A 24,308-nucleotide genomic window follows, 5' to 3' on the forward strand; every position below is an offset into this window, starting at 1 on the left:
ATACAAAATTATTTTATTCATTTAAAAATTAATAAATTAATGTATTACTTAATAACTTAATAACACAATTTATAAATCAATGTTTCAAAATGAATTATTAATCAATGAATAAATACTTCAAACTAAAACAGATTTCACAATTTTTTTAACTCTCAATAAAAACCTCATTTCAAAAAGCATTTTAAAATGACAAATTAGAAAAAACTGATTTTCAAGTTGCAATTTAAAAAAGAGAAATAAGTAAATTAATTCAAATATCAAGGTTTTTAATTTTCCATTTTTGTTAAAATCCAAGTTGAATTTAAAGTGTTTAATTGGATAGATAATTTAGTTTGAAATATTGATTTGCAATATTATAAATATGTATATACTGATGGGCAGAAGAAAACTTGAACAAAGCTCTAAAGCTATTAAGTGCCCACCCAGGCCCAGGCTGATCAAACGACATCACCTGAGTATGAAACAAAGTGCCCCACCTCTAACAGCTGCTCAGATGGCAGTTATTTATAGTAGCACCATATAATGTGATTGGCCATTAATTGGTGATTACCAATGCAATATTAAAATATATTATTATTATTTCTCCTACAATTCCATTCACATTGCATGTCAGTATAAAGCTTGTATTTGGTGTGAATAATAATTGTTAAACTAGGTATTACTGTAGAGTTTTTGACAGTACTCTCTCATTTCAGTCTCACATTAATTACATAACTCGCTCTGCATACTTTCACTTATGTAACATTAACCGACTTCGTCCCTTCCCACCCGGTATCCAGTAAGGGTCCTGGCTAGACCCCCCATGCTAAAACCAAGCCCTGGAATGGCACGGCTACGTCTGCAGCCAGTCCACAGCTCGGACACAAGCATTTTATACATGTTGTACTCTGTATGATTGTGTATGTGTCAAATAAAGTTGGTTGCTTAGTTTGCTTAGTTCCCTACTCCCCATGCTGCTGCCATCCTTGTCCATAGTCTTATTACTTCTCTGATTGATTATTGCAACTCCCTCTTATTTGGTCTCCCTAATAAGTCCCTCCATAAACTTCAACTTCTTCAGAATCCTGCAGCTCGGGTCATAACTCATACTCCCTTAAGGGACCATATCACCCCAATTTTTCAGCAGCTTCACTGGTTACCCATACAAGCTACGATAAACTTAAAAATTTTAGTTCTCACATTTGAGTGCATCCACGACCTTAACACTCCTTATCTTTGTGATCTGCTTCATATCACCACTGTTTCCCGCTCTCTCAGATCTTCATCTGCCATTCATCTTGTTGTCCCTTCTGCTGGTCTTATCACAATGGGGAACAGAGCTTTCAGTCGCTCTGCTCTTTGGCTCTGGAACTCAATAGATTCCCTTCCCTTATTTAAGTCAGATTTTACTTGTTGACAAAATCTTGGTTGCTTTTTTATTTGTGGGGGGGGGGTTGTATTTTAATTTATTTTTAATCTATTTTAATCTACTGTTTTATTGATCTTTATCCATGTTTATCTTTTTCTCTTTGTAAGGTGACCTTGGGTTTTAGAAAGGCACCCTCAAATAAAATGAATTATTATTATCATCATCATCATTAGTAGTAGTAGTAGTAGTAGTATTAATATGCACAGCTTGTTAGGGACATGACAAAGGGAATTCCACACAAATAATTTTACCATATTCATTTATTAAGCACAAACAGAGGTAAAGCAGAAAAAACAACAACAACTATGTGCTTACCTATAAACAACAAGTGACTGAAACTAGAAATAACCACAAAAGCCACAAAAGCGGGAAAAAACAAAACAAAAACTAAATTGGGTGCCAGAAAAGCCCCAGCCTTCTTAGAGGAGGGGGAGGGTGGCCGCCATCTTAAAAGAATATCACCTTACATAGGTTCCCAAACAGGTGAATTCCTTGTCTCGTAATAGATGGGAGGAGCCACTAATGATGACCTGAACAAAAGGAAATAAAACAGGCCCACCAAATAATAACAAGGCTTAAGGCCTCACAGGATGTAAAACTTATTTTTCATCGTAGGCCACATACAGCTCACTTCTATCACAGATGGGTCAAACCATAGAAACTCCAATTTCTGTCAATGTAACGATGTTTAAATACACATTTCTACACTATTATAGTGATTTCATAGTTCCAAAAACTGTAATGCAGACGTAGCCATGCCATAAGGAAAATCAGTGAAGGTACACACATCAGGGACAAGAGGAGACAAAAAAAAAAAGACTTAAACTGGGCTCCTAACTGGGAGACCAGTTTGAGGACAGTAAAAAAACACCTTAGCACAAAAAAAGCACATGAATATTCACATGTACACCACGTAAGCACATGACATGCATTGGAGGCGTTTGGGATGGGTGAGGGTAGGTGAGTGCGTATCTGTGTCAGTGTACTTGTGTGTGTGTGTGTGTGTGTGTGTGTGTGTGTGTGTGTGTGTGTGTGTGTGTGTGTGTGTGTGTGTGTGTGTATCCTGTGTTCAGCTTGAGAGACTGTCCTTTCACCTAGTTAAGCAAAAGTCAATAGTCCACAGCCTTTGCAGGAAATCAGAATTTTACAGTTGTTCTGACTACTCACAGCTCTACCCATAGCTTCGATCATAGCGGGTAGCCTTGTGGGGTTTATAACAACTGTCACTGCTTTCTTCAATTTCCAATAAACCAGGGCCAAGCCATCTCCGATCAGCAAGAATCCTGTTATAATGATTCCAAATAGGTAGATGTCTTCAATGTCCTCAGTCGAAAGTCCCGCCAGGCACACGACATGCCACTTCTCCTGCCATCGTGCCATCGGCAGGGAACGTCCCTCCAGGACGGTTGAACTCTTCCGAACCCAGGCTTTTCATCGAGAAGTGAGTGTCAATTGCATTTAGGGATCAGTTGATCAAATTCATAGTTCTTCTTTAGGTATTAGAGTTGAGGACTGAGAGGCTCTTCTGGGGTTAGAGATAGACACGACCAGATAAAAGACACGAGAAGCCAAGCAGGAAAGATAAGGGAGGGAGAGGGAGAGAGATGCGTCCACCTCCATCAGAGCCAAAGCAAGCAAACAGAATCTATTGTCTATTAAAGACAAAAACTCTGACATTTTTTAAAAAAATTAACAACAATAATTTCATACTGAAGATAAAATCTTAGCATTTACCCAGTTATATTTCATCATCTGCACTCAAAAAAGTCAACTAAGGCAGTTGTTTGATTAATTCAATAGACATTTGTCTATTTAACATGAACATATTGAGTTTAGGTTTTTAAATCATTATCAGTTGTTGGTTTAACATAAAATAACAAAAAGTTTAATGAACTAGATTTGCATTCTTCAGTTCAATTAAATGTAATTATTTTAAATCAACAACTCTAAAACCGATGCCTAGTGCGCATGCTCAAACTTCCCAAAAGTGAAGAGGCGGGAACGCGGAGAAGTTATATGTGTTCAGTGGACTGCCATTTCCCTCTGCGGAATCTTCCACAATACAGGTAAGTAATAAATAACTCAAAATATCTTAGTCAAACGAAGTTGTTTTGTCCATTAATTGTTTAACAATGTTTTTAATTCCAAATGTGTAAGTTGTCATTAGACAGCGGGAGTGGAGCAAATACAGTGAAAATCTGGTATTAGACGGTGCCAATCGGTACCGTCTAATACCTGATTTATAATCCGCTCTGGGTATATTTATACTATTATTAGCATTTCCACTTCATTGTTTTTCTTTTTTTTTTTTTTACCCGTTTTTGCAGTTAGTCTTATAGTGTTTTTAGCGGTTATTGATATGTTTAATTCAATATTTAACACGTTTGTAATTCACTTTCAAAGTAAATGAAGTTAGCTAAAGCTAGTATGGTTGTCTCATTGAACTTCTACCTAGCTCTGTTAGCATTCACTTTGGTTTTAAATGACGGTTATTGCAAGACATGGTCTTTGTTCACTTTTTTTATTATCATTTGCATTTTTTCTTTCTTTCTTTCTTTCTCTCTCCTTTTATTTTAACCTCTGGGTGGTCTTGGGTCGATTTGTGGCTATTTTCAAATTTTGATTACCTGCCATTTGCACTGTGTTGAATGGAATATAGCGAAAGTCTGCAAAAAAAAGTTTGGTCACATTTACTGTTAAAATTTCAGTATGACTTCCGGAAATTAGCTTCAGTGGCTAAGCTACAGACAAACTTACACTATTGGTCTTAGTGGTCGATTTGTGCCCCATTGAAACCCATTATAAACGCTATTTTTCACGGCAAAAAAATGACGGTCAAATCGATCGTGATCGGTTATGTTTCCGTTTCCGTTTGCAGTACTGGCCTTAGAGTTGTAATTTTTTTATTTGTCCACCGGGTGGCGCCCTTGCTCCACATTTGACCCCGGGCTGGAAAACAGCGGGCTGCTTAAACAGACCTGCGGGAAACGAAGCCTCATTTCCGGCGTGCAGCAGCGGCTTCGCCCGCTGATCGGGCGGGACCATTTTCGGCCCCTAGAACCGTTTGAGGGTGCTTTTTTTTTTTTTTTTTTTTTTTTTTTTTTTTTTTAATCAACAGGAAATGACGTATTTGTTGTGACGTGGTACCGGACGTGTGTGTTGGAAAAAGGGGTCCGACGCAACATGCCCCGGTCATCGTCGGGAGTTAACCCGGGAGGATGCACTGATTTCGGCCTAGAGGAGGAGCATTTGCCGCCTGGAGACCATTTTCTGGTCCTGAAAAAAAAAAAAAAGGCGATCGAAATGAAGGTTGGTGCCAATCTTTAGTCCATCTAAAGGCCTAATTATAATAACAATCAAATATTACTTCAAATGTTTTTTTTTTTAAATATTTCGTTTTGTTTTGGGGGGCTAAAAAAAACGGTGCGCTCATGTAATTAAACTGCGATTAAAAGGGTTAAAATCCGCGAAATGTAATTAAAACTTGACATGAATATTTCAAGGAGAAGTAGGTCTAAAAGATTGGCTAATTTAAAGTGGAAAAAAATATTAATATATAAATTTTTTATAGCACTTTTTATGGCGTGGTCGATTTGTGGCTCTAAGACCAATAGTGTATGCATTTTTCTAGGACCTCCCAGAGGTTAAGCATTCGGCCTCTCACAGTAATGCAAGTTAAACTAGCATGCGCGATTTGCTAAATATTAGCTGTGTCCAAATTCAGGGGCTGCATCCTTCGAATTGACTTGATGCTAGTGCATGGGAAAAAGAGCATAAACACGAGGTCAGAGGAAAAGGCAATGGCGGATAGTTATGAAAATTGCCTGTGGGACCTTTACCGCAACTACCAGCATCTTTATTGCATAGTGTGAAACACTGCTATTACATTTGGCAACAGATTGGATATTTATCTGTGAATTTTATATTGCAAGAGGTATTTATATGTATTTGTATTTTTTTTATACATTTGCAACAAAGTAAAAAAAAATCCACTGTGGAATTTTTATAAAATAATTTTTTCTGTTTTCTTTACCATAGTAACACCACAAAGAAAGCTGACCCCTTTTTCTGATTGTTTGTGCCTCCTCTTTAATACATGGTAAGCCTTTTACCATCATATATTTTTTATGATAGTTTTATGATTTAATCAAAGTGAAAAAAAGGTGCCAATAAAACTATCCTTAAAACTGCTTTTCTTTTTTTCTTTCAGTGACTTGTATGTGGCAGTGCAAGCGTTGTTCCATCAGGGAGAGTAGTAGGTACAATTATTGAAACACTGTACAGGGCTCGCAAAATGGCTAGCCCGACGTCCCAGGGCTAGCGATTTTTCCAGTCGGGCTACCAAAATCTATCTCTGCCCTGCCCGTCGGGCTGTCATAAGAAGGAAAAATATATGTCAATGCTTCTGCATTCTTTCGGAAATGTAGCTGGGTAATTATGTCATTGGCATCGGTGAGCCACTGTCAATATGTGACATATTGAAATCGCGTTTGAATTTGCGCTTGTTTTTTGCTTTCACTTTGCAATCGCGCGACCTGTGTATAGAGAGCGACAGCACTGATCTGTGAGTGATGATAATTTGTGCACCAATTCCTCTGACATCGTCTTATCAATCGTTAGCTTACTATGGAAACATGACAAGTGAAATCTCCCGCAGCTTAAACATGTGAGAGGTTGATCGCGCAGACAATCGCTGAGTGTTATGTGAGTGCGTGTGTAAAAGCAGCAGGATATTAATTGTAGTTCTGCTTAGCCAAATAAGACAGGTCAGGGTGAAGAAGTGACAGCCAAAGAAAAGCTTACCACAAAACGGAAAAGTTATGACAAATCAGACTATAAGGCAAAAAGAAAGTGCAGCTTTATGGTTTCATGGACAAAAGAATTTCTGTGGCTGCAACATGATGAGCTAAATAACCAGGGCTGCACATAAGTGGTCCGCAGGTGCGCATTCGCTGTCAAAATAAAAAACGCGCACAAGATAAGAAGTTGCAACGCGTGTTTGCATACATAAGATTTTCTGGAGGAGGACATATTTGTTTAGAACTCTTAAATATGTCGAAGAAGCTCCTTTAAGCAATTACTTTGGTTTTCCTCCACCTCCAAAGAAATGTCAGAAGGAGTCCGAACCACAAAAGAAGCGCGAAAGTGATTGCAGGAGGTGAGCTGGCTTCAAACAAATGATGAACACACAGATGTGGTGCAGAATGTGCCGTGAAAATCCCACTCTAGCGGACAAAAACAGTGCCTTTTATATGGATGCAAACGTGCGTTGCAACTTCTTATCTGTTGCGCGTCTTTTATTTTGACAGCGAATGCGCACATGCGGACCACTTATGTGCACCCGTGTAAATAACATAATGTTCTGCCGGGTGTGTTGTTGGTTTTCCCTCGATTTCTGAGTCGACAAGCGCCTTTGTTACTGGGACCAGTCATTTTAAGAAAGGCCCCCATTAGAAATGGATTATTGCTCAGTCTGCAATATCTTTCCCAGAACAAACACCAATTGCAAATAATATACTAAAAATAAACCTGAAAAATCTGTTTAGAACAGCATACTGTGTTGCAAAGAGTGAACTACCACTGGTGCAATTTAGCAGTCTTTGCAAACTTCAAAAAGCAAATGGCCTAGATCTTGGTTCCACTTGCCTCTTACTTGTGACTTTAGTGGAAATTTCAAATTCAGTATCTGACACAGACTGATTCATGTCCTACACAGACAGCACTGATGTCTGCATGGTCTTCTAAAAGCAGCTTTAGTCAGCTTAGATGTGAAGTGAGTGAAATATACAGTTGCGTTTTTAATCAATGTATTTGTTCTCTATTGCAGATTGAGAAGGAGTTTCTGCGAATCACCACAAAGCCTCTGCTATCTACTTTCTTTGCCGAGCTTGACCAATACGCGCCACGCTTAATGGAAATCTTTCTGACCAAAGGAGGGACACGTGGAAAGAAAATAAGAGGTCTCATGCTTGCCATCTCCAAGGTTTGTATTAGGATTGAGTAGACTTTGTCATAGGCAGCAAAAATAACTTTTATTTGGAGATGAAGTTGTCAATTTTGTTTCGGCTTAACAATTGGTACATGCCAGGTTCTAACCTAAAGAATAATTATGCAAGTTAACTGATTACCCTAGCTTTAAGAAAAACAGACTGGTTTTGGCTCATATTATCTCCTCCTCCTCTCCAGCATGACAACATCCATACCAGACGAGCATGCATCTTGAAGTCTTTGTGCATCCACCTAAACGAAGACTATGAGAAGTTAATAAAGGAGTACTTGGTGAGCCATTGTGACAGCATGTTGTCTGTAACATTCTCATACAAATTGTGACGTTGCCTCAAATGCAAATCATTAAAATTAAAATTTTGAGATTAGCAACAAGACACCTGGTATTGGGGAAAGGATGTCTTGAATACCAAACAGTATTAAGCGTTGCAATAAAGAATTTCTGGAATTTGGTATTGGAAGGAAAGAAATTTATGCCTACTTAAACTTGATACACAAACATACAATGCATTTAACATGCATCAAGACTATATTGCTTTTGAATCTGTACTTGGATTAAAACAAGTCCTGTTGTTTTTTCATTGTTATGGTCATCAGTATTTGTAAATAGAAATGTCTATGAACTTTGAGCTGTTTAGTACTAACACTTCTATACCTGTTTTATTTTAGCAGCTGAGTTAGCCTTTTCTCGAGTCCTGTCCCCCTAAGTTACTCTTGCTACGTCCGACAAACAAATGGTTTCCTCTGCGCACCAATGGGTACCCGAATGTGCGAGCAGACATGCTTCATAATGTTCGGTACATTTACCTGGGAATGGGGCCATACACACTGTTTAATCCATTCACGTTGTTTTTGACTTTGTGAATGGAAAGAACACAACTCCTCCAGACACAATCTCTCGGCATATCGGTGGGCACACCGCTTCTCCATCTTGCTTGAGGTTAATGTTTGTCAGACACAGTAACGGTTGCTATAATGTGTAATTGGACAATGGCCCTTTCGGGGGAGGGGCCGGTGAGAGGTCAATTATGCCACCTCTTTTGACATGAGAGGTGTATTTTATAATTTATGTATTGGAGTAATTACTAACAACTACTTTAGTGGTGTAATTTTCTGTTTATTACTTTGACTACTTGGATTTTATGAACAGCATAGAAACAGTTGTTTAAACAATCTCTTAAATTTTACTTTGTTGTCTTATACTTTTTCATGTAGGATACGGACAGCGAGGCAAAAAGCTGCATGGAGCAAACTGTGATGGGGGTGTACGTCATCCAGAAGGAGGGTGCTGAACCTGAAGATGACCCAGAGGACGTTGGTGTCGTGATTGAGGGTGTGGAGGCTAACACTGATTTGGGTAACATTGCACAAGCATGTGCTCTGTTGTTTGGACTCATATACCGTTTGAACCTGAGCTACCCACCAGAACTTAAATGCACCTTTGAAGTCCTCCAGAAGATACTTTTAAATCTTGATGGACAAAAGCTGTCTTCAAAGGTACAGTTTCTGAAAAACAAGCTTATGGGGTGAGAGCACTTGAAAATGACTGATAGGTCTTGAATGGTTCATTGGTGCAATGGTGATTTCCAATATATAATGTTAATATTTGAGTTGTTTATATTTTTTTTCTTTCATTTAAAACATTTTTTTTTTAAGTTTTTGGATTCTCTCTGTTGGGCAATTCACCTTTTATACAGCACTGCAGATGATTTTTGTTTGTCCTTATATAGATGGCTCAAAATGGATCAGAAGTACTGACAGAAGTACTATGTTGTGTTTATGTATCAAGGTCCTGTAAAGTTTAAGACCACTGCCACCTGTTAAGTTCACTGTATTATTGTTTCCATTTTGCTTGCTAGCATGTTTTAAAACACAGCAAAACTATATTGCTAGCTGTGGAGGACTGCAACCAAAATTAAAAAAATAAATACAGAAATATAAAAATTGGTCAAACTAATAATTATTTCAATGAGATACACCAAACAAATATAGATTTTCATCACCTATGGAATTTTTTGTTGTTGTTGTATTGCCCCCAAAATATTTCTAATTATTTTATTTTATTTTTCCAAATTCACACAATTCGATTTTGTCACATGTTTTAACTTGCCAAGTGGGAGATGTATTTTTATCTTTTAGTTTAATTTTTTAAAATGCAGTCGATATATTGAGCAAATTTTGCATCTGTTTTTAGTTGTGGAAGCTTTGGTTCCAACATATTACCTATGTAAATAAGTATTCTAACATTTTACCTTTTGAAGTATATGCTTGCAGGTGTACAAAAATGGTAAGCTTTTATATTGTCCACTAAATCCAGTTAATAAAGATAATGTTATCATAATCTGATTGTGACTTTTTTTGTAAAGTAGTGGGTTTCTAAATGTGTAACAAATGTAAACAAATCTAATTGAAATAATTTGGTTGAAATGAGTGAGATCATTGCCTTGATTAACAAAGTAGTTGTTGAAACAACAAGATTTAATTCTGTTTTCCTAAACTTTTTAAATTGTGTAGAATGAATTAAAACAAATTTCACTCTACATACTTAAATAAATCACTTCAAATCAATGTAAGTATAGTATGTTGATCCAACGTAATCTGATTACATTAAACCACCAAATGCTAAATGTGTTGGTTTGACATGATCGAAAAGGGTTTATTGTACTTGGTTAAATTGTGTGCAAAAAGGGTGCCATGATTAAATTGTGTTCATCCAACAACAGATTTTTTTGAGTGTGGAGTGCCTACAAGTAGATCATAATGTTTCTTCACCATCTTAAGCTCTGTTGAAACATCTGAAAAACAAAACTTTTTTTGAATTGTTTCCTCCCAGAGTGACACACATACGTAAATGTGTGGCTAAATGAATAATGAATAAATTTAAAAAAAAAGATAAATAGACACCCTTATTGTTATCAGCAGCAAGATTGCAAAGATAAAGAGGAAAGGCAAACAATTTGAACCAATGTAATTACATCAAACTGTTTACCTGGGAGTAAGCACTCTTCATCCTTGAATGAAAGTCCAATAGATTCTTTCATAGTTTTCTCCAGAGTCTCCAAGACGTATACCTAATTTAAAAATGTAAAGTTTTTCATCACTTACCACAGACTAGGATATTGTGTTAAAGTTGTATTTAGAAGTTTCTCAGACTGGATTAAAAATATAAATGGAAACATACATTTCTGTATAAGTCTATTCCAGTTAAATACAGAAAAAGGCTTCAGGTGAGTTATGAGAAAATATGTTCATCATGACAAACCATCAAATCGTGCAACTTCTCCAACATGGTGTTTTTTGCCTGTTCAAACATGTCCTTCTTTGAGTGCATGTGGTTCTCAATAGTCTCCCTCATGTTGTACAGCGTGTCTTCTCCTGTAAATGCTAAAGCTTCTACAAAAAGACAGAAAACTCTTCAGACTTTTTATGCTGAATAATAACAAACATAAATATCTGTTTAGGTGATAAGTTGTGAAGCTCTGATCTTATTTCTTACTCTTGTAGCCTTCTTCCATAATGTTCTCAACTGTCTCTGTCAGACTGCTGTAGACAATTTTCTTCTGCTTCTGGATGATTCTGTTTAATTTTGCCTTAATCTTTTCTTCCTGAGAGAAAAACATAAAGTATAGATGAACTTTACTTATTGTTTATCAATGGGCTAATGTATAAGAAAGTCTCATCTCTTACCTCTGTCTTGAGGAATCTGAGCTGTAGTTCAGCATTTTTGTACTTTTCAATCAGAGAATCAGTGTTAAGTGTAAATGTATTGATGACTCCGTTGAATGCTCCACAGTTTACTTCATTTCTAAAACAAGTAAACATTGCGGTTTATAATGACAGAATTGGCAAGTTTATATGTTATGAATTACATATCTTGAATGATATTATGTGACTGTTTAGAACATGTTTTTATTACGGGAAGGTCTTTCTGAATTCTGCACCAATGCTGTCAATCAGACAGGAAGCCAACTTCATATTAAGGCTAATTGGTTTCCCTTTTTTTGGTTTGTAGACGCCACCATTCTCAATGACACACTTCCGTAAATTGTAAAAAGCACCACCATTCTTTCCCTGAAACACAAAAGAAAACTCAGAATTATTGCATTTTACCTTGTCATGTAAAATCTGCATGTATTTTAACTATGATTAAAAAACATACATGATATAAGAAGGATTTCTTAACACCATCATCAAGACATCTTTCAAAAGCCCTACAGGTGTCTTCCATTTCTTTTCTGACATTATCAAGTTGGAGGCTCATGTTTCTCTCAAGTTCTTCACACACCTCGCCTGTTTTACTATCCTGAAAAACATTTGAAGGAATAAAACCATGAAAACCACTTATTGGTTTTTTTTAAAAAGATTAATGAAATTCAGTTGGTTTTAAAAGCCACTCTCCTGTAATAAGGACCTGAGAAGAAAAAATGGAGCATCAAAACCTTATGAATCAGTCAACCAATTAATAACTCATAATTTAATAAATATAGCAAAACCAAAATCAGACACACAAACACAGTTGATAAATCCCAACATGTAACAGAATGTTGTTGTGTATCTTTTACTTGACCTTACCACTCCTCTGGAGTTGGCGTCTTGAATCAAAGACAGAATCCCGTGAGCTCGATTCACATAGTTTACTGTCTCTGAGTGACAGTCATTGAGATCTTGCAAAAATCTCTGAAGTTTGGGTATTTCTGTAAAATAAATTTCAATGTTACAATTTTACATTACGTACTTATTTGAAATTAAATAATTCTTTCAGTCAAGGCAAACTAAAAAAAACAAGTGCAATCCTATGGAGGACCAGGATTATCAAAATGAATGAATTAAAAATGCAATTAAATAATTAAATATATGTTTCATTATTTAATTAAAATTGGAATTAATTAATTAAATAAATATTTCAATAATCAATTAAATGTCCATTCATTACATTTAAAGCATTTATTTATTTCAAATTTTATTTTATTAATGACATATTTAATTAATTGTTTAATGATGTATTTATTTAATTCATTTTGGCACTCTTGGCCCTGCCTCTGTCTTCATGAATTTATTTTATCTGTCAGCCTCACCCATCAAAGTCAGGGGTCGGGGTTAACACTGCAACCGCTGCTTGTCTAACATCTGAATGGTTACAGTGCAAAGTAAGTCAAGACAGGTTGATCCTAAATAATTGACTGCTATGAAATGGTGATAGTGTGGACTTGGGGCAGCCAGGTATCCCAGAATGCATTTCAAAACAGAAGCGGCAATGGTGGTGGCGCTCTAAACTGTAAGTAAAGTTTTAAAATACCCCGTTTTTCTGTCATAAACTCTACTTTTAATATTATTTTAGCTGAGAATTCAATGGCGTAATCTTCACGTATCAGGTCAGGTTGTCAACATAGAATATGTTTGCAAAAGTTACCTGGTTATCATCACAGTTTAATGTGGGCACTGTTGCTTTATGTAACGTAATGTCGGAGCAATATTCTGCACAAGATAATCAAATGTATTTTTTTTTTCCTGAGCGCAGAGCTGCTGGAGCTTGTTTCCCTTGTTTCTCTGTAAAACGGGATTTACGGAGAGTGAAGGACACTTATAAAACTACAGAGCACCTCATAGGCGAACCCACTTTATCAGCAGCTGATATCGAATCACCGGCACACGGCTTTAATACCTCCGCTGAGTTTTAGCTCTCAGTGGAGGTTAAACAGCAGACATAATTTATTCAGGTTCTGTCTGTCAGGTCATGTTTACTTCACTGTTTCATTTACAACAGAGCAAATCTGATCGGCTCTGATTAAAGTTTTAGCTCTCACGTCTTTCGAATAGTCTGATAAAGATGATTTTCTGTAAAAGAATATCGATATGACCCCTGGCGTATATGACCGTTAGATTACTTTGATGCTGCCAACACTTTGTGCCTGCCCTGGGAAACCCTGGGTTAATTTAGAGAGCTGACAACCAGCTTCGTGTGAGCATTTATCCTGGTCCCAGTGTTAGGGTCAGTGATTCCAGAACACTGAAAAATATCCTGGATATGCTGATCTCGCTCTTGGTATACAGGGCTAAAAGACAGCAGCTGGACTTCATTGTTTACCTTCATGGTTAATATTCATAATGAAAATATTAGTTGAACATTGTGAAGTCTGTATGTTTCAAAGTGTCTAACAAGCCTGGTACACTTAAACCTGACAGTTAATATATGAGGGAAACACCAACGCCGTTATCTCTTTTAAAAAAGATTATGCGTTTATGCACTGGTGACACTGATTATTGAATGTAAAAGTCAAAGTTCATCAGATTTATTTGCTCTCTCTCCTCCTTAAACATAATTTTAATGTTAGTTTTAATTCAGAATTGGCGACTGAAACAAGTGTGGCACCTAGGAACATCAGGAGATAAAGACCCGATAGATATAACCTTAGTAAAGGAAGTTGGTGTTCAACCTCCAGTCAGCTGGGGTTATGACAGCCATGACACACCAACCAGATATCTGAAGATTAAAACATTACATTCTTGGCTAAAAAAATATTTAAAGTGTATTTGGTGACACACAAACTGGGTTTTTCAAAGTACAGCTCGGTTAGTTTTTACATGTCCTTGTTGGCGCAGAGAAACGCCCACTTAAAGAATAGCCACCAGGCCACAGCTATGGTTTTGACTCGAACAACATTAACCCCGCCCCCTAAAGTTGATGGGTGAGACTGACAGCTAAAATAAAATTCATGAAGACAGTGCCAGGGCCAAGAGTGCCAAAATAAATGTAAGATATATATAATTAAATAATTAATTAAATGTGTCAATAATTAGCTGATCAAATGTCTAATTAATTAAATAAACGTTTGAATAAATAATTTATTACATGTTTTAAATATATGGTATATTTAATTAATCAATTTGGTCACTTCTGGCCCCCTATACATTTGAGTTATTTAGAAGGAGACTTCACCTACCAGTTTCTTCTGGACTTAAGTAGTTTTGTTTTAGGAACTCTTTGGAGCTCACTGTGAACACTTTGAAACTGTCATCATTGAAGTGTTTCTAGGGAAAATGTGATTTGATTTTAAAGCATTCTTGCAACTGTGGAGAGTCTTTGCATTAGATTTTCTGTCAGACTACAAAACTCACCCTAATTTTGCTTCGCTTGTTGAATTCTTTCTTTATTGCATCCGTGGCTTGCACGTTTCTTTCAGTGATTAGATCATGGACGTCAGCTGATGAACTAAAAGAAATGTAAATATATATATGTATATGTTCTGTACACCATCATCAGTTTGCAGGAGGTTGTGTGGTTTTGGCTTTCAGGTGGAGTTGTGGGAGACTCCTTTTGTGACCAAGCTGAGCTTTGCCTAGGTGGCTTTTGCACACTACTATTATTGTTATTAATCTTAAAGCATTATGAGACATGTCAGCAGGTTCTCGTTGGACCATGATTTGTTAGGAAGTTTCCTATAATCTCATAGATTTTGTACCCATACATAAAGCTACCATGATCCCATCATTGCATCTCTTTCTCCTCCTACTCCTGTTTTATTCTTCAGCCCCTCTTGCTGTTCCAAACCCTTGCCTGTGCCTCTCTTAAATAACTCAATTTCCTTCTGACCAGGCAATTCTCTGTTCATTACTCAGTCCACCTTATTTAGTAAACTTTATAAAATTGTCTCAGCATCTGAGACTCCCTTTGACCCAAATGTTCTGCATTCATTACAAAAAAGTCTCAACTCTGTGCTTTATCTCTCCTAGCTTGATTTTAAATGGAAACGCCGTGTAGTTGATCATCATGCAACATTAACTTACAGATCATCTGAATCATCAAGAAGATCAGACTTAGTGCAGATAAAATGAATTTGCTGACATTCGCCACCATTTCCAATCAGACTACTGACACTTTCCAGGATCTCCCAGGCCTCTTTCTCTGATGCTGCTCGATTAATTTCAGTCACAATCCACACAGTAGAACAATCTCCAAGTATCTGAAAGGAGAATAACATGTCTCAGTGCTTCATCAAAAGATGACATTACTGTTTGCACAAGAATACAGTATAAGCAAAGAGCAGTAGATATGAATTACCCCTTTCCACATCTGATCTCTGCTCTTGTTGCAGTCACCATTTCCAGGAAGGTCCACAAGTGTGACATGCTGGAGAAGAGACTTGTTTGGCACCCTGACAGTCACACACTTCACTAGTGGCCAAAACCACTTTTTTCCTTCATTGCCTTCTTCTTGTTTTGAATCACTTCGTGTGTACTTGACAACTTTTGCACAGAGTTCATTAGCCTGCAATAAAAAACAAAAGTAAAGTAGTGCAGTTTAATTTCAGTCCTCAATGCAAGTGCTTTACAAAAACCATCAAAAAGTCAGTGACATAAAAGATGACAAAAGAACAATTAATTAAAGAAACTGGATCACTAAAGCTGGAGTAATTAGTTTTAAAGTTTAGCTTTAAATGATCAGATTGTGTACAAGTATGTCTATCACAGAAGTATGGGATAATGTAGCTTCCCCTTGTTTTATATTATACCAAGACAGTCCCCCACTCTGAGGGGTACTGAGGGGGAATTCAGGTAACGGTAATTTCTATGGAAATTGTTGCTTTGTTGAACTGTTTAAAACGATCAACCATTTGATAATTTAGAAAAAGGATCATTGCCAGCCACAATTAAAATGTATTTAAGAAGTTATTTAGGAAAAGTTTTATATTCTTTATAACTAGTATTGCTCTTAGCAGAAACAACTTTATGTGGGCATGTTGTATAGTTGTCCACAAATTTGAGACATTAAAAAGCTACTTTACACTGCTCCCTTATTTAAAAGGGGGCACCTCTGCGGGTAACTCAGCATGTTTTGATTGACAGAGTTGTACGCCCTTTTGCCTTTCCTGATGCAACTGGCTGTCAGACATTGACTTGCTAAAATTTCTGGCCCCTTTGATTCACTTTTTGCAAAAGGTGCTCAGTAGTGGATTTCTATGAATAAATTTAAAAGTCGTTAAAAATTTAACATGTGAAAAAGCCAACTATTTAATTAATTTTGCTGTATATATATGATAGATATAATGTAATATGAGAGTTTTTGTCTTACCGATTCACATGTCAAAATCTTCCTCTTGGATTGGAGAAATTCTGGAATTGCTTTGAAATATTTGCTCTTCATGAGGTTTTCAGAAGACTTTTGTTTCCATTCTTCTCCGTACACTGCTGACAGCTTTTCCACAGCATCATGATAATCATCATTATCTTCCATTTCGTGATCTCCATTTTTGCAAGAAAACTGATGAAATGACCACAACTCATCGTTCCACTCCTAAAATAACATTTTTACATATTATTTATTGAGGCATGTACCCAGCCTTAAGCCCCCAGAACTGCACTGTAACACATGATTTAGTTTTAAGTAAAAATGAAACTTTTATAATTCAATTTACCTCTTTTGTGATGAACTCAATTTCTGCCTCATACTTTGAGCTGTAGGTATTAGCTTCCAATTTAATCATGACTGAGGTGCAGGCATTGATACTTCCTGAGGGTAAAAGATTCTTCTCTTCAATGATGGCATTTATCAAAGAGCTCTTTCCAGCCCCAGTTTTACCAAAGACACCAACCAGCTCCCTCTTGTCTGTCTCCAAATCACTGATTTTTTTCCTGTTGATCAAGATTTTAAATATGGGTTAATTGATTCAGTCATGAAAACATTTTCAAATGTAATTAAAAAGGTTTAAAACAATATTTTGACATCACTAATGCATAAAAGAATAGTGATAGTCATTTTAGTATATATGTCATTATAGAATATCCAAAGAATTATCATTAGACGTTTCAGTTTTATACACTTATTCAGCTCATTGTTTATTGTTGTTTTGGTTCATAGCTTCATTGTTTGTCAGCAAAAGTGCTGATGTTTCTATTATTAGCTATTGGATGACATTTTTTTAAGTCTAAGTGGGATACACATTAAAAGTCAGATGTTCAAACCATACAAATTATAGATGATTTAATGCTTTAGTATCATTAAATCATCAATAATTTGTATGGTTTGAACATCTGTTGTTGTTAGTCAGAAGTAAAACTTAACCTCCGAAGACCTGAACTCTTTCATGGCATGCATTTTTAATTTCTCTTTGCTATTTGGGCTGATTGGGACCTGATGAATGTAAAAACAAAGAATTATCAGATTTTTTCTTTTTACCTGAGTTTTGTTTCTAAAAAATTGGGATCCACATATGAGTACATTCGTTTTAATTTTGATAGAACAGTGTCAGTATAATGTCCTCGTAAGTGGATATCAGGCCCTTGTAGAGCAAAATTTAGTATTTTGGTCTAGACAACCCAAATTGTGATGTCTACATATGTGGACGCCAGGTCCTAGGAGGTTAAAAATAGATAAAGAAACCAACATACCAAACAGACAGACACTAGAAATAAATGGTTGAATATTGAACCAAAAGGATTTGAGACGAAGCTAAAAAATAAACTGATCCGTTTGTGAAACCTGCACATGGTCATGAGTGGAACCATGCACATACATTACAAAACATAAAACACTAAGGCCCATTCATTAAAAAATATGAAAACTTAATACTCACTTCAAGAAAGCACAGAGTTTGTCTTGGTGATGTAGTCTGGCATGTGCAAATGTCATGATGCTTTTTGCATCAGACAGTATGACTGATTCTGTGGGCATGAAAGTAAAGAACTATTTAGCAGGACTTCTAAACTAGCATGTAGTCAATGTAAAGTCTCATAACAACAACAACAACAACAACAACAACAACAAAAAATTTTGTTCACAAAATTCACAAAAAGTGTGAATTAGAGTATATCAGGAGCATAATGTGACAACTTACCGACAGACATTAATATATCATGCAACATACTGACTGTTAAAATTTGATAGCAGCCCAAAGAAAAAGTAATTTCTAACACCAAAGCAGAAACTGACTGTGGCGGGCCGTGGGCGGCGGTGTTGCGACAGGGAAGGCAGAAGCACCTGTAATCATAATCACTCTTCGCTAGCTTAAGAATGGTGTAGGGGCCTGTAATATTGTTGTTGTTGTCGTTGTTGTGGGTATGTGTGGAAGTGTATTAGAACAGCAACCATAGATAAAAGTATGTTGAAGAACATAGAATTGTGGTCACGTCATGCCTCATTCCTGCCACGCCGACATTTTATATTTTGGAAAAATTGTCCTGCACAGAAATTTAACCCTATAGTGGCTTCAACTGTAAAATTGTTCAGAAAGAGTTGTAAATACCTCCAAATCCCGGCACAGACAGACGTTGTCGCTTAGCTGGTGGTTGTAACCTGCTGGCGTCACTTTGAAGATCAGATTTTCTCTTTCCTGATTGGACAAAAACAAAAGAGAAAGAACAAAAAAAGTTTCTCTCAGCATTGAAAGTTGTTCTCAAAGTTTGATTGTACAAAATAGTGCTGCCTTTAAAACAGATTAATGAGATGCAATAAATAAGATGCATGTGTCTCACCTGTATCACTTGTGGATGGAAAGACCTGAGGATGAAATTTAGTTATACAGATAATTATTCAACCAGCAGATTGATGAAGAATAGATTATAATTACATTCCTGCTTAACATCTCATCCTGTGAGACTATTCTTTTTCCTAATTAAGTCTCAGTCACACTGACCTGTAGAGACGGTCGGTGAACCCCTACAGCAAGTTGTAGTTGCTAGGTTAAAATGTATATTAACCAACCCCCGATGAATTAAGTTTTTAGATTCAGTCTCTATCAGCCAGAGGATGGAGCTTTACTTTGTCTCAAGCAGTTGGCCCAAATGTCTGAAATTCAGTATAATCCTTACCTGAGCCAAATCAGCTGCTTCTTGCTCCTGTTTACACTGCAGATAAAAAGTGCAAAGCTGTGTACAATATTGAGCACTTAAACATGTATTAAAAATGTCATTTGTCATATAGACACAAAATCTTAAGGCAACAAAACAACACAATTGAAAAGAAATGACTGTTTCCTGATTTGAGTTTTGTTATTCCCACAATCAAAAGATTTTAAATCCAAATTAGTGAAGAATTAACAAAAATTCCACTACATACGGTATCTAGATAATTCAAACCTCTATGCACTAAAATAGAAATGATAGAAATTAATTACCTTTAACAGCCTGAGGTTCTTCTTTAATTTCACTCTTGGTCCAGCTTTTGTGATCACATGATCAATTTCTTCATCATCAAGATCATACAGACTTTCTGCATCAATTTCTTTATCTGCAGTTAAAGATAAAGTTGAAGAGATAAAGATTATTCTCAACTTGCTTCAGAAATTCTTGTTAAATGAGTGAAAGAGATGAATGCTCTTCAGTTTTAATTTAACTCACTTTTATGTCTAAAAACATTTTGTGCAGTATGGACAAAAATCTCAAGAATCTATGTTATCAGATGTTGTTTCAGAGTCAACAGATCACATCAGTATCAATATCTGTACTCATTAGGGATTCACGTTAATACTTTACCTTTAAATTTCTCCACCCACTCACTTAGCCCCCATTCAAGCAGTTTGTTTCTTACAAAATCATCCATGACGAAGAAATGAAACTGAAATATACAATTTAATATTTAACCAGACAGCACTGCTTTACAGATTAGATCTTTGTGATCAACTTCTCCTTTAATGCATATATAATCAGTGACACTGATATTAAATTAAAATTAAAAGTTCAAACTGCTCACCTTTTGTCGAAAGTAATGCTGGAAAAGGCTGCTGAGGGAGATGTGAGGGAAGCAATGAGACACAAACAGGGAACAGGCGGGAAAAATAAAAATCAAGCAAAAAGCAAAGTCCACAAACAGATACGATTAAAAACAAACTGGAACTGTGTGGCTCAGACTGCACAATTGCAACTGCTTCTATTCATATAATAGAAAGGCAAATCCAACATGAGTAAAGTGCCTGCAGGGAAAAGCAGAACTGATAACAGAGAAAAGCAGGAAGAGGTGGTGTTTGTGCAGAAGGGTGTGGCTGAAAGACAGGTAGCAACCTGCCAGACAGTGTTTTTTTTTGTCTTACACAACCCAAAGGGATAAAAGTTTACAAATGTTATGGGTTAAAAACAAGACAAAAACACTGTTTTATGTATACTTACAGTAAACTGGAAAACAAAACATTAAAAAAGAAGAAAAAAAAGTGGTCAACACAACAGACAGCTCAACATGTTAGGAATCTGCTCACTTGGATTTATATAGCGCTTTTCAAGGCACCCAAAGCACTTTACAATGCCACTATTCATTCACTCTCACATTCATACACTGGTGGAGGCAGCTACAGTTGTAGCCACAGCTGCCCTGGGGCAGACTGACAGAAGCGAGGCTGCCATATCGCGCCATCGGCCCCTCTGGCCAACACCAGTAGGCAAGTAGGGTAAAGTGTCTTGCCCAAGGACACAACGACCAGGACAGAGAGCCCAGGGATCGAACCGGCGACCTTCCGGTTACAGATGCGATCCCCAACCCCCTGAGCCACGGTCATTATTTTATAATGATAAAAATAATAATAATTCAATTTTACTACAGCAAAAGAGACAAGAAAAAAGGGACTCGTCTAGTTGCAAAGAGAAAAATGTAGTACTTTTTAGTCTTTCCAGAAGCTGATGCTGTATGTCTAAGACCATGTCTGTAATATGGTGGCTCAGAGTTTCGTTTGAGAGTGGGATGGTCAGTAGCTTGTTTGCAGCAGCCTCTCCCATCAGCTCATGACACATATACAGTATACAGCAACGGGTAAAATCAGTTCAGTGCTTTGTTGGGTATCATTAGTCCACACTTTGCACACTGGGCTCTCAGGTCCGCCTCGTTTCCTCCGTTCACAAACACATACTTCAGGAAGTCAGGGTTAAACTTGCACAAAAATGTTGCCTTGTGGACGGGGGGTTGTCACTTTTATATTCATTTTTGCATTTTAAGAACTTCTCCATATATTTTGCTATTTATAAACAGCGGGCAGACTGTCTTCTTCTGGTTGCTTATTGAGGCTGATTAAACAACCCCCAACAAGTGGTGGGAAGCTGCATTGGAAGTGAAATTATTTTTAATGGACAGGGACACAGGTGTAAAATACCATTTTTTTTCCAGCCCTCAAAGTGTGGCTCATGGCCCAGTGGTTAAGAATCACAGACTTATGTGATGCAGTATCAGTTTATACTGTAAATAACTACAAGAGGGTGGACAGGGTATGCTTTGACACATTTGTGAATCATTCAGAAAAACTGAGAAAAAGGTTGATGAAAGATTGATATTTATTCTGGTTCTTCCCCCCCCCCCCCCCTCAAAAAACAAAAAGAAAGCAAACAAACAAAAACAACAAAAAACAATTCAAATTCAGAAGGATTTCCATAAGAGTAATGGGAGTAAAGACTATTCAGAGACTTATTTCAATGACTTTAAGCATTGAAAAATGCCTTAGTGGAATAAAATAAACTTCTGGCTATAATATTATGAATATGGCTGTAAAACTGTAATGAAGAAGGTCAAATGTTTTTGTCAAATTTTTATAACTTATATTAACAACTGAACCTAAACAAAAATGATGGCATTTTAGGATACTCATACTGATAGGTTTGTAGCTTGAACCTATTCGCTGGAAAGTTGAAGACAATATAATTACACAGCAAGCAAGACACGAAGTAGGCAAAGTTCTTCATGTTCCTCGTGCACGGGAGAGAACCGGACAAACGCCGTTCCTTCGCTTGACCCCAGTTGCTCTCTCTGCTCCCCCGTAACACTGCTCTTTTATTGAGGTTACATGAATATGCATAGGTTCATTAACATATGACGTCTACATACAAACAAAGAGTACCTTTCCTGTGCGTTGTGTAAGTGTGTGTGTGTGTGTGTGGGGTCAGAGTGTGACCCCATAAATGACTTCCCTTAACCTGCTGGTCTGGAAAATCCAACAATCCATCTATATGTAAAAAGCACTTAGACTAAAACTGACATAGCTACGTTAATCCTACCGTAAAACATTAAAACAAGGTACGACCTCTTCCCATGCTCCCAGGATGTAGGTGTGCATTCCTGGAATGCATTCCTGGAATGCACACCAAGCCTTTGCAGCCTGCTAAAGATCACACATCCTATCACTACACAATTGATTATACACCTCTAAGCATATATGGTTAAATATTGCTAAGCATAAATGACAATCAACAATACAAAACCTAACACATGCTAAAAAAAAAAGAAAAGAAAAGAATATTTCCTGAAATGTAGAATTTATTACAAAGATAAATTGGGTGTAACATTTTAAGACAAGCTTTTAGAAATAATGTGATAATATATTTTTAATACAAAATATACTCAATTCTTTTGTGGGGAAGGAGTTAGTGCCTCAAATGGCACCGAGTACTTGGAAAGACCTGCATAACAACAAAAATGGCTGTTAGGTGTGACAGAGGTCAAATTCTGTTAACAACACACAATGTTGTCAAAATATCACAACAGATTCTGCTAATACTACTGCCAAAACAATGTTTATGTAATATTTTTTGTGAAGAATAAACATAGATGACAGGTCAGAAATGTTATTGGGAGCAAGAAACGTACAATTAAATAGCGTGACAAGAAGTATGAATGTGTCCTTGAAAAAAAACTTTTACAAATAAATCTATGACTATTGGTGTTTCTTATACACAAATCCATCTAATCCTAATTCCGATATTGTTTTCAAGAAAAACACCCTCTGCTGTGGCTCTAATGTATGAAAACCTGTCAAAAACACATATTTGAGTGTGAAAAGTTGAGATGAAAAACTACTTTTAATCTCATAATCAGACAATTAATTCCACAGTGAAAAGAACTCCTGAAATTGAGGGAAAAGATGGACACAATGTAGAGGGATAAAACTAGTCATGTAGCTACAGGACGGAGATGGAGCTACTTACCCTAACTGACCAATCCTGTCTCAAAGTTTACAAGATCAATTTTAGGATTCATTAGATTATAGTACTAAACATTTCAGAAATCCCTACCTCTAAATATTTGTAGGTAAATACAATTACAATTTTAATTTTAATTTTAGATAAAATACATTGATATTCCATTTAATTACAGGGGAACTACGCGTTAGGTATGGGCTGTATTATAAAGTGTTGCCATGTTTTTATCTTCTGTGTTAAGTAGACTGATTTTACATGTACTGAAATGTGTTATATAAATGTCATTGGCATCTGAATGAGCCATAACTAAATTCATAAAATAAAAACATTAAAATAGATTTGAAATATATGTAGAGTGATGTAATGTAAATCTCTTTCAGTTTTTCCTCAAACTGCTCTGTCAGCCTCAAGATTTGAATCATTAAAGATACAGACATTCTCAAAATCAAAGTCAAATGTCACCAAACAACTTTTAAATAGACCCAACAAAAACAACTGAAAATGATTGAGACAAAATCAATCAAAGATGGTTTTTTGATTTAATCAGCACTTCCTCTGGGAGAACCTGTATGTGTCCAGGTTTCTGCAGTTTCTATCCAGTCAGCAAATCTGAAACATCCAAAACTATCACGGTTCTGGGCCTGTGGCCCAGTGTTTTGATTCTATATTATTGTTTATTGGTCTGTTTTCCTTTGGATTCTTGGCTTATGACTGCTGGTGTTTTGGTTTCTGTTCTATATTTCTTAGCTTCTGTATTCCTTTGCCCCGTGAGTTTATGTTGTTTCCCAGTTTAGTTTAGTTTGCTTTGTAAGCTTGATTTCCTGTGCCAGCAAATAAAGCTGAGATCAAAGCTTTTGAGTTCATCCCTTGAGTCTGAGTCCTGCATTTTGGGTCCACCACTCCTGCTTGCCTGCCTGCCACACAGCCAACCATGACAAAAACAGAAAAGGAGGTTTAACAAAGAGCGATAACAAATGGAAACTTTGGTTTCCATTGGTTCCATTAAGGA

General features: G+C 36.5%; 2 protein-coding genes across 4 annotated transcripts in view; both read right to left on the reverse strand.

The window, feature by feature from the left end:
• Positions 1–10,123: 10,123 nt before the first annotated feature.
• On the reverse strand, positions 10,124–20,327 carry LOC146671609 (nuclear GTPase SLIP-GC-like). Its single transcript, XM_085405014.1, has 21 exons — positions 20,100–20,327; positions 19,883–19,964; positions 19,525–19,637; positions 19,220–19,255; positions 18,884–18,908; positions 18,655–18,741; positions 17,986–18,073; positions 16,828–17,044; positions 16,485–16,706; positions 15,474–15,680; positions 15,200–15,375; positions 14,531–14,624; positions 14,356–14,443; positions 11,987–12,108; positions 11,574–11,717; positions 11,331–11,485; positions 11,102–11,219; positions 10,911–11,019; positions 10,677–10,807; positions 10,404–10,485; positions 10,124–10,209 (listed from the first exon to the last, which is right to left on the reverse strand). Exons 2-21 carry the CDS (start codon positions 19,947–19,949, stop codon positions 10,124–10,126), a joined length of 2,367 nt encoding a protein of 788 aa, XP_085261140.1. The 5' UTR covers positions 19,950–19,964; positions 20,100–20,327.
• Positions 20,328–21,698: 1,371 nt separating this feature from the next.
• LOC146671610 (nuclear GTPase SLIP-GC-like) overlaps positions 21,699–24,308 on the reverse strand; it is a 158,835-nt gene continuing 156,225 nt past the window's right edge. For all 3 annotated transcript variants that reach the window (XM_085403886.1, XM_085403885.1, XM_085403884.1), the window contains one exon: positions 21,699–24,213. In XM_085403886.1, the coding sequence (XP_085260012.1) occupies positions 24,095–24,213 (119 nt within the window). In that variant the 3' untranslated portion in view covers positions 21,699–24,094. The remainder of the gene's footprint in view (positions 24,214–24,308) is intronic.

Source organism: Rhamphochromis longiceps, linkage group LG4, assembly GCF_057381845.1.
Source record: "Rhamphochromis longiceps isolate RC_006_pf linkage group LG4, R_longiceps_female_GT1.1, whole genome shotgun sequence".
Taxonomy (NCBI): Eukaryota; Metazoa; Chordata; class Actinopteri; order Cichliformes; family Cichlidae; genus Rhamphochromis; species Rhamphochromis longiceps.